The 15452-nt window shown below is 32.7% G+C and overlaps 1 protein-coding gene across 2 annotated transcripts in view; it reads left to right on the forward strand.

Moving 5' to 3' along the window:
- Positions 1-15452, forward strand: part of Elp1 (elongator complex protein 1) — a 316851-nt gene that overhangs the window by 229552 nt on the left and 71847 nt on the right. For both annotated transcript variants that reach the window (XM_089103865.1, XM_089103866.1), the window contains exon 14: positions 13938-14096. In XM_089103865.1, the coding sequence (XP_088959991.1) occupies positions 13938-14096 (159 nt within the window). The remainder of the gene's footprint in view (positions 1-13937; positions 14097-15452) is intronic.

Consider the following 15452-nt stretch of genomic DNA (forward strand, 5'->3'; position numbering starts at 1 on the left):
CGTTGTCATGACAGCGAGAAGTTAGATTTCTTTGGACTATCGAAATCATTCAAAATTGCTCAAGGTGGATATGCGAGAGTGAGAGCACCAGAGATAATAGTGCTAAAGGAGAATGCCAACTTAAAAATAATTATCGATGATCGGGGACAACTCCTTGCTTACAGTTCTGGTAGCACGATACCTATTGATAGATCCTATTCCCATCGTTCTGGTATTACTATTCAAATGAAAGCAAAGAAGAAAAGAAAGGCCTACTGCTGCACTAGTGTAATAAATCATATCATGTCTACCTGCCAGAACTGCCATCTATGTAAAAATAATGTGAGAATAGACAATGAAATCACAGGCAGAATAAAAAGGACATTAGCAGACAATATCATCAATGAATATAAAGATGAATTGACGGAAAGTGACGCGCAAGTGTACTAATAATGTGTAATAATGTATTTAATGTATTTTTATATTAATATTCTACATCTCATTATTTCATTAAAAATATGTTATGCATTATTTTGTTAAGTGTTCATTATTTTAGGGTATGCTAGAACGTCAAACGTTCAGAATATCTATTAAAAAGGTCAGAGATTAAAGAAAAATTGAATTTTTAGAGATAAAGATACTACTAGCAGGCTCAATGTTTCATAGAAGATAAAAAATTTCAAGATCTCTTCTGAATTTAACCAAAGAACACAATTCATTTCTAATTTCACCAGAGAAAATAAAAAGCTTCCACTTCAGTTTTAAGTTCACCAAGACTTAAAAAATTTAAAGTTCACTTCTAAATTTTTCTGTAGAAGATAGGAAAAGTTATACTATGATTATGATTATTTTCCATGGAGATAAAAAGTTTCACTTTAATTCTAAATTTTCTTAAATTCAATTCCGACCTTTCTCAAAGAGTTAAATTTAAAGTTCCGTTCCAAATAATTCCCCGGGAGAAGAAAAGTTCAACTTCGATTCTGAATTTTCTCAATGAAAATGAAATAAGTTATTGATCATTTCTATTCGCACAAAATAATATAAAAATTTCTAGTTCAATTTAAAATTTTCTCAATGAAGAGGAGAAAAGTTCATATTCTCTACTGAACTTTACCAAAGAACACAATTCAATTCTAATTTCTACAGAGAAAATAAAAATCTTCCACTTCAGTTCTTTATTTCACAAAAGACATAAAGAAATTTATAGTCCAATTCTAAATTTTTCGGTGGAAGATAGAAAAAGTAATACCATACTTGTGAATATTTTCCCGTAAGATACAAAGTTCTAGTTCAATTTAAAATTTTCTCAACGAAGTGAAGAAAAGTTCAAGTTCTCTTCTGAACTTTACCAAAGAATAAACCTCAATTCTAATTTCTCTAGAGAAAATAAAAATCTTCCACTTCAGTTTTAAGTTCCCCAAAGAAATAAAGGAATTTAAAGTTCTATTCTAAATTTTTAGATGGAAGATAGAAAAAGTAATACTATGACTGCGATCGTTTTCCATGAAGATCAAAAGTTTCACATTATTTATAATTTTTCTTAAATTCAGTTCTGATTTTTCTCAAAGAGATGAAAAATTTAAAGTTCTGTTCCAAATTTTTCATAGAAGATAGAAAAAGTCATACATTGATTGTGAATATTCAACATGAAGATAAGGAACTCCAATTTAATTCTGAGTTTTCTCGAAGAAGTGCAAATTGTTCAAGTTCTCTTCTGAATTTTCTTAAAGAAGAGAAAAAAGTTAACTCAATTCTGAATTTTACCAATGAAAATGACAAAAACCTTCCACTTCAGTTCTTAATTTCTCAAAGACATAAAAAAATTTAAAGTCCAGTTCTAAATTTTTCCGTAGAAGATAGGAAAAGTTATACTATGATTGTGATTATTTTCCAGTGAAGATAAAAAGTTTCACTTTAATTCTAATTTTCTTAAGTTCACTACCGATTTTTTGCAAAGAGATGAAAAATTTAAAGGTCTGTTCCAAAATTTTCATATAAGATAGAAAAAGTAATATTATGACTACGATTGTTTTCCATGAAGATCAAAAGTTTCAAATTATTTATAATTTTTCCTAAATTCAGTTCTGATTTTTCTCAAAGAGATTAAAAATTTAAAGTTATGTTCAAAATTTTTCATAGAAGATAGAAAAAGTTATACATTGATTGTGAATATTCAACATGAAGATAAGGAACTCCAATTTAATTCTGAGTTTTCTCGAAGAAGTGCAAGTTGTTAAAGTTCTCTTCTGAATTTTCTTAAAGAAGAGAAAAAAGTTAACTCGATTCTGAATTTTACCAATGAAAATGAAAAAACCTTTCACGTCAGTTTTTAACTTCTCAAAAATATGAAAAATTGAAACTTCATTTCAAATTTTTTTCGTCGAAGAGAGAACAATTTGTACCCTGTTTGTGATTATTTTCCCGTAACGATAATAGCTTTCACTTGTATTCTAATTTTCATAAGTTAACTAAAGATTGCTTTCAAATAGATGAAAAATTTAAAGTTCTTTTACAAAAGTTTCATAGAAGATAGAAAAGGCTATAATCTTATATTAATGTTCTACTTTAATATTATGATCAATACTTTAATTCTTAAATTCGTCTAAGACTTGAAAAACGTTCAAGTTATACTCTGTAATTTATTAAATAAGAGAAAATATTTATCTTAATTCTGAATTTTAAGAATGAAACTAAAATATATTTAACTTGACTTTATAATTACACAAAGACAAAAAAATTCAAAGTTCTCTTCTAATTTTTCCAAGAAAATAAAAAGGCTCCACTTCAGTTCTGTTTTTTTTCTCAAAGAGATGAAAAATTTAAAGTTCTTTTCTAATTTTAAATTAAATTTTAGCTCCTTTTGTCACATGGATTTACCCATCAAATTTTCAAATTAGAAAATGAGTGACTCGTTCTATTATTAAAGACAATCGTTCAAACTCGTTCATCTAACCTTCAAAACAATAGGTTACGTATAAATAAATATTAATAAATAAATAGAAACAGTCCTACATGTTTAAGTTAAGTTAGGTTAGGTTAACATATCATGAGTAATAGGTTAAACTAATCTTTTCCGGTGAGGATGGTTAGGTTAGACTCGATTAAGCTCGGTTAGCTTAGACTCGGTTCGGTTCGATTAGCCTACGTACGCTTCACTTAGGTTAGCTTAGGTTAGGTGAGAGACATGCAAAAAGTTAGGTGTATGATTAGGTTAGGTTAGGTTAGATTAAGTTAGGTTAGGCTAGGTTAGCCTACGTACGCGCGCGTACGTAGGCTGACCTAGCCTAACCTAACTTAACCCAACCTAACTTAATCTAACCTAACCTAATCATACACCTAACTTTTTGCATGTCTCTCACCTAACCTAAGCTAACCTAAGTGAAGCGTACGTAGGCTAACCTAACCTAGTCTAATCTAACCTAGCTTAATCTAGTCTAACCTAACCTAACCATACTTGCCGGAAAAGGTTAGGTTAACCTATCATGAGCACTCATGATAAGTTAACCTAACCTAACCTAACTTAAACATGTAGGAATGTTTCTATTTATTTATTAATCTTTATTTATACCTAACCTAACCTATTGTTTTGAAGGTTAGATGAATTAGTTTGAACGATTGTCTTTAATAATAGAACGAGTCACTCATTTTCTAATTTAAAAATTTGATGGGTAAATCCATGTGACAAAAGGAGCTAAAATTTAATTTAAAATTAGAAAAGAACTTTAAATTTTTCATCTCTTTGTGAAAAAAAAACAGAACTGAAGTGGAGTCTTTATTTTCTTGGAAAAATTAGAAGAGAACTTTGAATTTTTTATGTCTTTGAGGAATTAAGAACTGAAGTGGAAGCTTTTTTCATTTCATTGGTAAAATTCAGAATTGAGCTAACTTTTTTCACTTCTTTAAGAAAATTCAGAAGAGAACTTGAACATTTTGCACTTCTTTGAGAAAATTCAGAATTAAAGTATTGCTCCTTATCTTCATGTCGAATATTCAAATCAAAGTATAACTTTTTCTATCTTCTATGAAAAATTTGGAAAAGAACTTTAAATTTTTCATCTCTTTGCAAAAAATCGGTAGTGAACTTAAGAAAATTAGAATTAAAGTGAAACTTTTATCTTCACTGGAAAATAATCATAATCATAGTATAACTTTTCCTATCTTCTACAGAAAAATTTAGAACTGGACTTTAAATTTTTTATGTCTTTGAGAAATTAAGAACTGAAGTGGAAGGTTTTTTCATTTTCATTGGTAAAATTCAGAATTGAGTTAACTTTTTTTTCTTCTTTAAGAAAATTCAGAAGAGAACTTGAACAATTTGCACTTCTTCGAGAAAACTCAGAATTAAATTGGAGTTCCTTATCTTCATGTTGAATATTCACAATCAATGTATAACTTTTTTTATCTTATATAAAAAATTGTGAACAGAACTTCAAATTTTTCATCTCTTTGAGAAAAATCAGAACTGAATTTAGGAAAAATTCTAAATAATGTGAAACTTTTGATCTTCTTGGATAACAATAGTAGTCATAGTATTAATATTTTTATCTTCTATGAAAAATTTGGAATAGAACTTTAAATTTTCATCTCTTTGCAAAAAATCGGTAGTGAACTTAAGAAAATTAGAATTAAAGTGAAACTTTTTATCTTCACTGGAAAATAATTGCAATCATAGTATAACTTGTCCTATCTTCTACGGAAAAATTTAGAACTAGACTTTAAATTTTTTATGTCTTTGAGAATTTAAGAACTGAAGTGGAAGGTTTTTTCATTTTCTTTGGTAAAATTCAGAATTGAGTTAACTTTTTCTCTTCTTTAAGAAAATTCAGAAGAGAACTTGAACAATTTGCACTTCTTCGAGAAAACTCAGAATTAAAATGGAGTTCCTTATCTTCATGTTGAATATTCACAATCAATGTATAACTTTTTCTATCTTCTATGAAAAATTTGGAACAGAACTTTAAATTTTTCATCTCTTTGAGAAAAATCAGAACTGAATTTAAGAAAAATTATAAATAATGTGAAACTTTTGATCTTTATGGAAAACAATCGCAGTCATAGTATTACTTTTTCTATCTTCCATCTAAAAATTTAGAATAGAACTTTAAATTTCTTTATTTCTTTGGGGAACTTAAAACTGAAGTGGAAGATTTTTATTTTCTCTGGAGAAATTGGAATTGAAGTGTATTCTTTGGTAAAGTTCAGAAGAGAACTTGAACTTTTCTTCACTTCTTTGAGAAAATTTTAAATTGAACTAGAACTTTATATCTTCCGAAAAAATATTCACAAGTATGGTATTACTTTTTCTATTTTCAACCGAAAAATTTAGAATTGGACTATAAATTTCTTTATGTCTTTTGTGAAATAAAGAACTGAAGTGGAAGATTTTTATTTTCTCTGTAGAAATTAGAATTGAATTGTGTTCTTTGTTAAAGTTCAGTAGAGAACATGAACTTTTCTCCACTTCATTGAGAAAATTTTAAATTGAACTAGAAATTTTTATATTATTTTGTGCGAATAGAAATGATCAATAACTTATTTCATTTTCATTGAGAAAATTCAGAATCGAAGTTGAACTTTTCTTCTCCCGGGAAATTATTTGGAACGGAACTTTAAATTTGACTCTTTGAGAAAGGTTGGAATTGAATTTAAGAAAATTTAGAATTAAAGTGAAACTTTTTATCTCCATGGAAAATAATCACAATCATAGCATAACTTTTCCTATCTTCTACAGAAAAATTTAGAAGTGAACTTTAAATATTTTAAGTCTTGGTGAACTTAAAACTGAAGTGGAAGCTTTTTATTTTCTCTGGTGAAATTAGAAGTGAATTGTATTCTTTTGTAAAATTCAGAATAGATCTTGAACTTTTCTATCTTCTATGAAACATTGAACCTGCTAGTAGTATCTTTATCTCTAACACTTCAATTTTTATTTCATCTCTGACCTTTTTAATATATATTATTAACGGTTGACGCTCTAGAATACCCTAAAATGATTAAAAATTAACAAAAGAATCCAAAACATATTTTTAATGAAATAATGAGATGTAGAATATTAATATAAAAATACGTTAAATACATTATTACACATTCTTAGTACACTTGCGCTTCACTTTCCGTCAATTCATCTTTATATTCATTGATGATATTGTCTGCTAATGTCCTTTTTATTCTGCCTGTGATTTCATTGTCTATTCTCATATTATTTTTACATAGATGGCAGTTCTGGCAAGTAGACATGATGTGATTTCTTACACTAGTGCAGCAGTAGGCCTTTTTTTTTTGCTTTGCTTTCATTTGAATAGTAATACCAAAACGATGGGAATAGGATCTATCAATAGGTATCGTGCTACCAGAACTGTAAGCAAGGAGTTGCCCCCCATCATCGAAAATTATTTTTAAGTTGGCATTCTCCTTTAGCACTATCATCTCTGGTGCTCTCACTCTCGCATATCCACCTTGAGCAATTTTGAATGATTTCTATAGTGCAAAGAAATATAACTTCTCGCTGTCATGACAACTCATGCATACATTTCCAATAGTGTTACCGCTTGCACTCGTTTCATAGCTCAGGTATTTCTCCTTGTCATCATTCAATACGACAATGATTATATCATGTGCATATACGTTCGTCGAATAATTCATCCTCACGTTTTTACAGATATGAATTGTGTGTTTATCCTTCCACTGCGTACAAAATACTGATTTAATGCATGCAGTAAACTAGGTAGTGTCGATAACCTGCCATAGAGTACCAGTGGGAAAGCCGCGTCGTGTCCATGAACAAGCACAGAGTACGATTGGTAGAGCCGTAAGCATATTTCATGTCATTTCAGGATTTAAGAAAATTAGAATTAAAGTGAAACTTTTCATCTTCATGGAAAATAATTACAAATCATAGTGTAACTTTTCCCATCTTCTATGGAAAAATTTAGAACTGAACTTTAAATTTTTCATGTCTTGGTGAACATAAAACTGACGTGGAGGCCTTTCATTTTCTCTGGTGAAATTAGAATTGAATTGTGTTCTTTGGTAAAATTCTGAAGAGAACTTGAACTTTTTTAAATTATATGAAAAATTTGGAACAGTATTTTAAATTTTTTCATCTGTTTGAGAAAAATCTGAACTGAAGTGGAAAATTTTTATATTTATTTTGGGAAAATAGAAATGATCAATAACTTATTTCATTTTCATTGAGGAAATTCAGAATCGAAGTTGAACTTTTCTTCTCCCGGGGAAATATCTAGAACAGAACTTTAAATTTGACTCTTTGAGAAAGGTTGGAACTGAATTGAAGATAATTTAGAATTAAAGTGAAACTTTTTATCTTCATGGAAAATAATCATAATCATAGCATAACTTTTCCTATCTTCTACAGAAAAATTTAGAAGTGAACTTAAAATTTTTTATGTCTTGGTGAACTTAAAACTGAAGTGGAAGCTTTTTATTTTCTCTGGTGAAAATAGAAGTGAATTGTGCTCTTCGGTAAAATTCAGAAGAGAACTTGAAGTTTTCTATCTTCTATGAAAAATTTGGAACAGGATTTTAAATTTTTTCATCTGTTTGAGAAATATCTGAACTGAAGGGGAAATTTTTTTTATTATTTTTTTAAAATAGAAATGATCAATAGCTTATTTCATTTTCATTGAGATAATTTCGGAATCGAAGTTGAACTTTTCGTCTTCCGGGAAAATATTTGAAATAGAACTTTAAATTTGACTCTTTGAGAAAGGTCGGAATTGAATTTAAGAAAATTTAGAATTAAAGTGAAACTTTTTATCTCCATGGAAAATAATCATAATCATAACATAACTTTTCCTATCTTCTACAGAAAAATTTAGAAGTGAACTTTAAATTTTTTATGTCTTGGTGAACTTAAAACTGAAGTGGAAGCTTTTTATTTTCTCTGGTGAAATTAGAAGTGAATTGTGTTCTTTGGTAAAATTCAGAAGTGATCTTGAACTTTTCTATCTTCTATGAAAAATTGAGCCTGCTAGTAGTATCTTTATCTCTAAAATTTCTTTTTCTTTCATCTCTGACCTTTTTAATAGATATTCTTAACGTTTGACGTTCTAGAATACCCTAAAATAATGAACACTTAACAAAATAATGCATAAAATATTTTTAATGAAATAATGACATGTAGAATATTAATATAAAAATACGTTAAATACATTATTACACATTATTAGTACACTTGCGCGTCACTTTCCGTCAATTCATCTTTCTATTCATTGATGATATTGTCTGCTAATGTCCTTTTTATTCTGCCTGTGATTTCACTGGCTACTGTCACATTATTTTTGCATATATGCCAGTTTTGGCATATTGACAAGATATGATTAATGACATTATTGCAGGAGTATGCTTGTCTTCTCCTTCTTGTTCTCTTTAAAATGCTAATACCGGAAAGATGACGATAGGATTTATCAACAGGTAATGTGTTACCAGAAACTCTAGCAAAGAGTTGTCCCCGATCATCGACAATTATTTTTAAGTTTGCATTCTCTTTGAGCACTAATTTCTCTGGTAATGTTACTCTTGCATATACACCGTTTATACGATTGAAATTCTTGGGTACTCCAAAGAAATCTAACTTCTTGCTGTCATGACAACGCATGCATACATTTCCAATAGTGTTACCGCTTGCACTTGTTTCATAGTTCAGGGATTTCTCCTTGTCTGCATTCAATACGACAATGATTTTATCATGTGCACATACGTTCGTCGAATAATTCATCCTCACTTTTTTACAGATATGAATTGTGTGTTTATCCTTCCACTGCGTAAAAAATACTGATTTAATGCATGCAATAAACTAGGTAGTGTCGATAACCTGCCATAGAGTACCAGTGGGAAAGCCACGTCGTGTCCATGAACAATTACAGAGTACGATTGGTAGAGCCGTAAGCATATTTCATGTCATTTTAAGATACGTAAAAAAGTTAAAAAAATACCATGTTAAAAAATTCAAGAAAGTATTTACGAATTGTGGAGGGGACTCTTTGAGGTTGGAAAATGTGTTTAGGAATGACATTATGAATGGAACTTGTTCAGAAAAGATATAATAAAGCCATAAAAAATTATTAAAAAATATGGAGCGGGGACTCTTTGTGTGGCCCTGGGAGGGTGTTTGGGGGACCCTTGGGGAGCCGGTTGGCCTTGTGGGAGCCCAGGGGACCTTTGAGGACCAGGGGAGGGCCTTTGGGGGTCTGAGGAGGGCGTTTGGGGGATAACAATTCGAAATTTTTACTTTTTAGTTTACTTTTTTTGCGGCGCACCCCTGCGGCGCATCCTGCGGTGCCTCCCTGCGGCGCATCCCCTGCGGCGCTTTCCTGACCCGCGGCGCATCCCTGCGGCACATCCTGCGGCGCTTTCCTGGCCTACGGCGCATCCCGGCGGCGCTTCTCTGGCCCGGGGGACCTTTGGGGACCGGGGGAGGGCCTTTGGGGGTCCGGGGGCCAGTTGGGAGCCTGGGGGACATTTGGGGACCGGTGGAGGGCCTTTGGGACCCCGTTGGTCTTTTGGGAGCTCGATGGGCCTTTGGGGGGCCCGGGGAGGGCCTTTGGGAGCCCGGGGGACCTTTGAGGACCGGGGGCTTCCTTCGGGGTTGGGGTAGGGGGATCGGAACCCTTTGGGGTTGGGGTAGAGGACCTCACAACACTGTTCAAATGAAACTTGTGTATTATAACGACCACAGAGTTTCACCCTCAAATCCTCTTCCAAAATTTCTTCAAAAATCATCTTTTAAAATGTCTCTAACTGTTTCGCCCAAATAATCCCTAAACGTAATTCAGCGTGTTCCTTTTGTTTTTGGCATCTCTGCGCTAATGCATTTCAAATTAATAAGAAAGCTGATTCCCGCGCTAAAACAATTCATCGCTAAGATGTTTCTTGGAGAATTGTTTCCATGGCGTTTGGTTATTAATATCCTTTGGAGTTCGACCAAAAGAGTTGTTTCCGAGGCAATGACATTAATGACTTGGATCTATTCCTGGAGAATCGTTTCTAGGCGAAAATTTTTAAAGTCTGACAGATGATGTCATTGATTGATTGATCTGTCAAGAAAGGAGAATTAATTTGTTGTTTCTAAGGGGAATTATTGATTCACGATAGGTGAATTGAGGTCGACAGCACAGGTGCTACTCGTGACAGGACCACGTGGTTTATGGTTTTCCAAGTGAGAAAGTTCCTGTTTTTCAAGTGAGAAAAATACTGTTTTTTCATTCTCACTGAGAAAACCATAAACCACGTGGTACGTTCCGGAGTTTTAAAAAAAAGTGTCCGGATCGGGATTCGAAGGGGTATTGTACTCGTGGGGCTGGTACCCCCCCTTTTACTCACGTGAAGTAGTCTTATTTGCATTAAACATTTACGTTCTTATCTTATGTACATTTTATTGTACTAATAAATGGATAGGTTGTCTCTTATTACATATACATAAAGTGAAATATAATTAATTAGGTCAGCCCCTTGTAATAAATGTCATAAGAGTCCCCTGGCGGAGATACTTATGTCCGGTTCTCAGGAAGGACAATATAAGATTGATTTCTGAAATTTTTTTATCCCAAGCCCAGGTGGGCCGATTACACTGCCAAGTCGTCAAACACAAAAAAAGAACAAGAAGAAAAAAAACAAGCCACTATATAAGGGCTATTCAGAAACAAAGAAATTTTCAAAAAGTGAAGGAAGTTTTAAAAAAATGTTGAATGGAGATAAACTCGCAGGGTTGAAAGGGGATAAACGAAATAAAAATATAAAATTCAGTATCGGGACTAAAAAATACAAAACAAAATTAAGTGAAAAAAATGAAAAAGAGAGAGAGGCTATATAGACAGCTAAAAAATTTCCAGAAAAATATTAAATAACTGGAAGGTAAATGAGGATTGGGTGAGGGGGCAGAGGATTCACTTGAATAACATATACTGGACCAAACTTTTTCTATATCTTTCAGTAGAAAATTTCGTGGGTGTAAGCAGGGGGTTCTTTGTTAAAGTGGAACGACTTTGTAAAAGTGAATTTGTTCGCGGATTATGGAGTGCATTACTGGTGAAACGCAAGGATTTTTCTTATTTCATGTGTCCCAAATGCTGCAATATCTTGGCAGCTACAAAAATCATGTTATAGTCGTAGATCAAGAAATATCCACAGGTGGACAGCAACAATTTGTCAAACTTTCAAACGGCTGTCCAGTCTCAATGGATTTTGTGGCTCCTTCTTGATACTGTGGGTGGTTGTGAAGGCCGAAAAGGAACTATGGTCTAAGGCAACTAAATTTATGCGAAGACCGTTGAGTAATAAATAAATAGATAAAAGCAAATAAATAAATAGAAAGAGTTGTTTGCTACTACAATAATGTTGTATCTTCGTGGTTAAGATAAGAGACTTATGTTGATAAACTGATAAACATGGTGTTTGCATAATCACCATGTTAATGAAGTCATTTATTGTATGTTATAAAAATATGATGATAATCTTAAATTATCATTGCGTTAGGTATGGGGCTTAGTTCTGCAGCTCCCCACCCCCATGCTCTGCAAATTTCTGCTAAGAGATACAGCTGTCCTGGGGCTCAATGAAGAAGACGAAGCGGAAAGATAACGGTGACCTGTCTGAGTAATAAATTGATCAAACAATTTTTAGTAATTAATGTAATATAGTTCGTTACACTACTGGTACGACTACTACTAACAGCTGTTAGCAGTACCGGGCCCCGATAAGCCTCACAGATCTTCACACTCCTCCTCAACCCTAGTCTCCTTTTCCCTTTAAATTGCTTTTAATAACCTCCTCTAAATCATTCGAGGACTTTCTGCTCATCGTTTGCCCACAGACGGGATTGCCAAAAGCACAGTGTTTGACAACCTATTCCTAAAATGTAACCTAGCCATTTTAACCTTTCTTTCGTTATAGACCTAGGAAGTAAGGTGGAACCATAGTTTTGGTATAGTTTCTTAATAATAATAACGTTGATTTATTGATATGTGATGCTACCTATGCGATGTCCTAACATAATATGCTACACACAACGAACTTAAAATAATCATTGTGTACTATTAATGATTGAAATCACCTTCAAAATAAGGAGGGGAAAAAATTAGTAGCAACTAGAACGGGTTTAGGAATACTAAGGTTGGTTAAGATATTCAAAATGGTACCTGAATGTACTTGAGCTGTGTTTAAATATTCCAATTCATGATATACATATGTTTTTACGTATTCGTTAGGATTTACGTACTCATAACGGCTAACAAGTCCGTTATCTCCTTACCTATTTTGTCTGTACTTCCCTACCCATCTCCTTACCTAATGAATTTGATGAAAATATCTAAGATGTAACTTGAATTGCTGTATCCTTAAATCCTGGCCCCTTATAGTTGCACCTCCTTACCTAATTTATTTGATAAAAATATCTAAGATATAACTTTAATATCTCCTTAATTCCTTGCCTGTTCTAGTTGCACTTCTGTACCTAATAAATTTGATGAATGAAAACTTTTGAGATATAACTTGATTATCTCCTTAAATTTTTACCTGTTCTAGTTTCACCTCCTTTGCCTTTCTCCTGACCTATTAAATTTAGGTCATTAAGGAGATGGGTAAGGAGTTGCACCTTATTACCCATCTCCTTACCTGATAAATTTGATGAAAATGTCTAAGATATAACTTGATTATCTCCTTAACTCTTTACCTATTCTAGTTGCACCTCCTTACCCCTATCCTTACCTATTAAATTTGGTGAAATTATCTAAGATATTACTTTAATATCTCCTCAACTCCTTGCCTATTCTAGTTGCACCTCAATCAGGGACGGATATATTTGCACATTAGGGGAGGGGGGGCAGGGGGTAAAGCATATCATATACTATATACGTAACCTAAACAAACCTATTTTAACCTAACCAAGCATATTTAACCTAATGAAAAAAAAAGAAAATATGATGAAAATTGAATACTTTATTAGCAACATTGTGAAAACTACAACTTGGAAATATGGTCCCAGAACGCAGAAATGTCCTCAAGAATCGCGTTAAAACTAGCTCAGCCTTTACTGCCGCCCGCCACATGTACTCTACTAAGTATGAATGTAAATAATGGCGGGATTTACCTCGGTGCCGTTTGTTCCTCCAATTTGTGGAGCCCCACATTCTATCTACTTTTTGGGTCGAGGTTCCGCTGGGTCGACAAAATTATTTTTGTGGTTCACTTACAAAAGAGTGAAACCTGCTTGTTCCAGCTCAGTTGTGTTGTAGCCCTTCCAACAATCTGAAATGATTCTTGAACATTAATGGTGAGATACTATATTCTATCACTAGCCAAAGCAAACTAACCGGTGTCCTGAAGAATCGCGTTAATGATCAACTAAAATGAACTAGGTCAAGAATCGCGTATATAATGAGCTTTTCTTTCTCTTTGAGACGGTCAGCCGACGCCGAAGCTCCCAATTAAATAATTTAAAAATGACCCTCACAATTTTGCTAATGAACTTTTCTATTTTCATCATATTTTATTGTCACCAAACTTCACTTCTCGAGCGTGTTTTATATAATAGACAAGTACCTTAGATTTAAATATCCATTAGTATTCACTTATCAATGAGGATTCACATCTCTGTTTTCTCTTAACCTATCCTAATTACATACCTGTATGTACCACTTCGCCTAGTAATAAGTAAGTATTTCTTCAAGTAACTTGACTATACTGGGCATATGTTTAAATATGCTAATTTAATAATTTCGTTTCCGCTCTTTCCTCATCCATTACTTAATGTACTGGTCACGTAATGTTAATGTTGCTGGTCACGCAGCAATTTCGTAATGTTTCTTATAAGCTAATGTAAAATGTGCGATGTGGAGTGCTAAGAGTTTAATATGTATTTATGTTTAATATGTGTTTAATGTTATGTTTAATATATGTTTAAATATTAGATGGTAACTTAAATTTTGAGTGATTTTTTTCAGTTCAGACTATCGTTCAGCGTTTGTCACAATGAGGAGGCACCGAATCAATTTAAACTTTCTTGTTGATCACAATCCCGAGAAATTCATTGGCGAAATGGAGATGTTTGTTGAAAAGATCGCTGAACAATCCTGGCTCTGTCAATTTATTACAGATTTACAGTAAGCAATTTTTGTTTATCTAGAAATTCATTTGTTTTGTAGTGAGATTAGCAACGATGAAATGCCCCTAGCTCTTTTTTTTACAAGAAGACCCTCTGTAGATTGCTAACCAGTATGGAAAGCTCATAAGAAAGAGAAAAGAGTCAGTCTTTGAGAAAAAATCAATCAAAGCAATCTGGGTGGGGGGGGAGGGGGTCGCCCTCCAATTGTTTTCAATCATTAAAATGGGCACTAGTCCTTCCAATTTCCAATCGAATGAGCCCCTTTCGAAATTTCTACGACAACTCATTCTGTACGGATCATCCTGGTCTAAAAAAAAAAAAAAAAAGAAAAAAAAATTGCCCACATCGCTATTTATTTAGGCAGTGCTATTGCGCTCCCTATGATTATGGCAATCACACATATGCCGAAGACAGGGAAACCACTGTACTATATTTTGTACGTCTGAGGTTATCTTCGGTTTGAGGCTCTGACAAGATAAAACAATCAGGCACATCAATTGTGAGGAGAGGGTCTTTATCTGCTCCTCTGGATTTTCAAAATATTTCTTCTGAAATTGATATTGAAAATCCCTTTTTTGGCGTTTCAATTGAAAAAATCCAAATTTTTTCAGTTGAATTGAATTGTTTCAATTCAAAAACAATAGAAGTGCCCTTCTCCTAGATTTGGGAAATACATTTTACCTCTGGCCTACATTTTTGCGAATTGACTCCCCTGCAAACAACTTGTTTATTCAATCTTTTTTAAGCTATCTAATCTTTTTTTAGAATTAAAACAGGTCAAAGATCTTTCAAAATAGTCTGATTGATAAAAATAAGTACTATCGAAAAGCGTTGCCCGCGCAGTAAGTTTTTTGGTGCCATTTGGTACGTTTTTTTTGGCAAAATATAAATTTTCTTGTACATCTTGGTTTTACTACCTCCTTTCTTTCTCAGATATTTGTTCAAGTTTTAGTTTATCGAAAATTTGTTTTCTTCTTACGACAAATTTCTAACCTGCTATTCAGATGGTACAAATTATTCTCCCGCGGTACAATTTTAGTCGGAAAACGAGAACTGTTTACTTCAAAGAGTTGGCAACGCTGGCCCCAAGGTTTTTTTTATTGTCAATTTTATTTAGCAAGCTCACAGCATTTGAATCAAAAAAAACTGGAAACTTTTGATTCAGCAGATGCAGAATATTCATTTGATCCTTCTCACCACAATATAATTTATAATCTTCCGCCCCATAATTTAATTTTTCATCAAAACCAAATTAATGATAATTGAGTTGATCTGTTAGCAAGTTCTAAAGAGATCATAGAAATTGAAAAGTTGTTTATAAGGAGACTAGCATTAATAGCGACGAGGGAGAAAA

The sequence above is a fragment of the Artemia sp. Qi Xiang Cuo genome, chromosome 18 (genome assembly GCF_049724085.1).
Source record: "Artemia sp. Qi Xiang Cuo chromosome 18, ASM4972408v1, whole genome shotgun sequence".
In the NCBI taxonomy this organism is placed as follows: Eukaryota; Metazoa; Arthropoda; class Branchiopoda; order Anostraca; family Artemiidae; genus Artemia; species Artemia sp. Qi Xiang Cuo.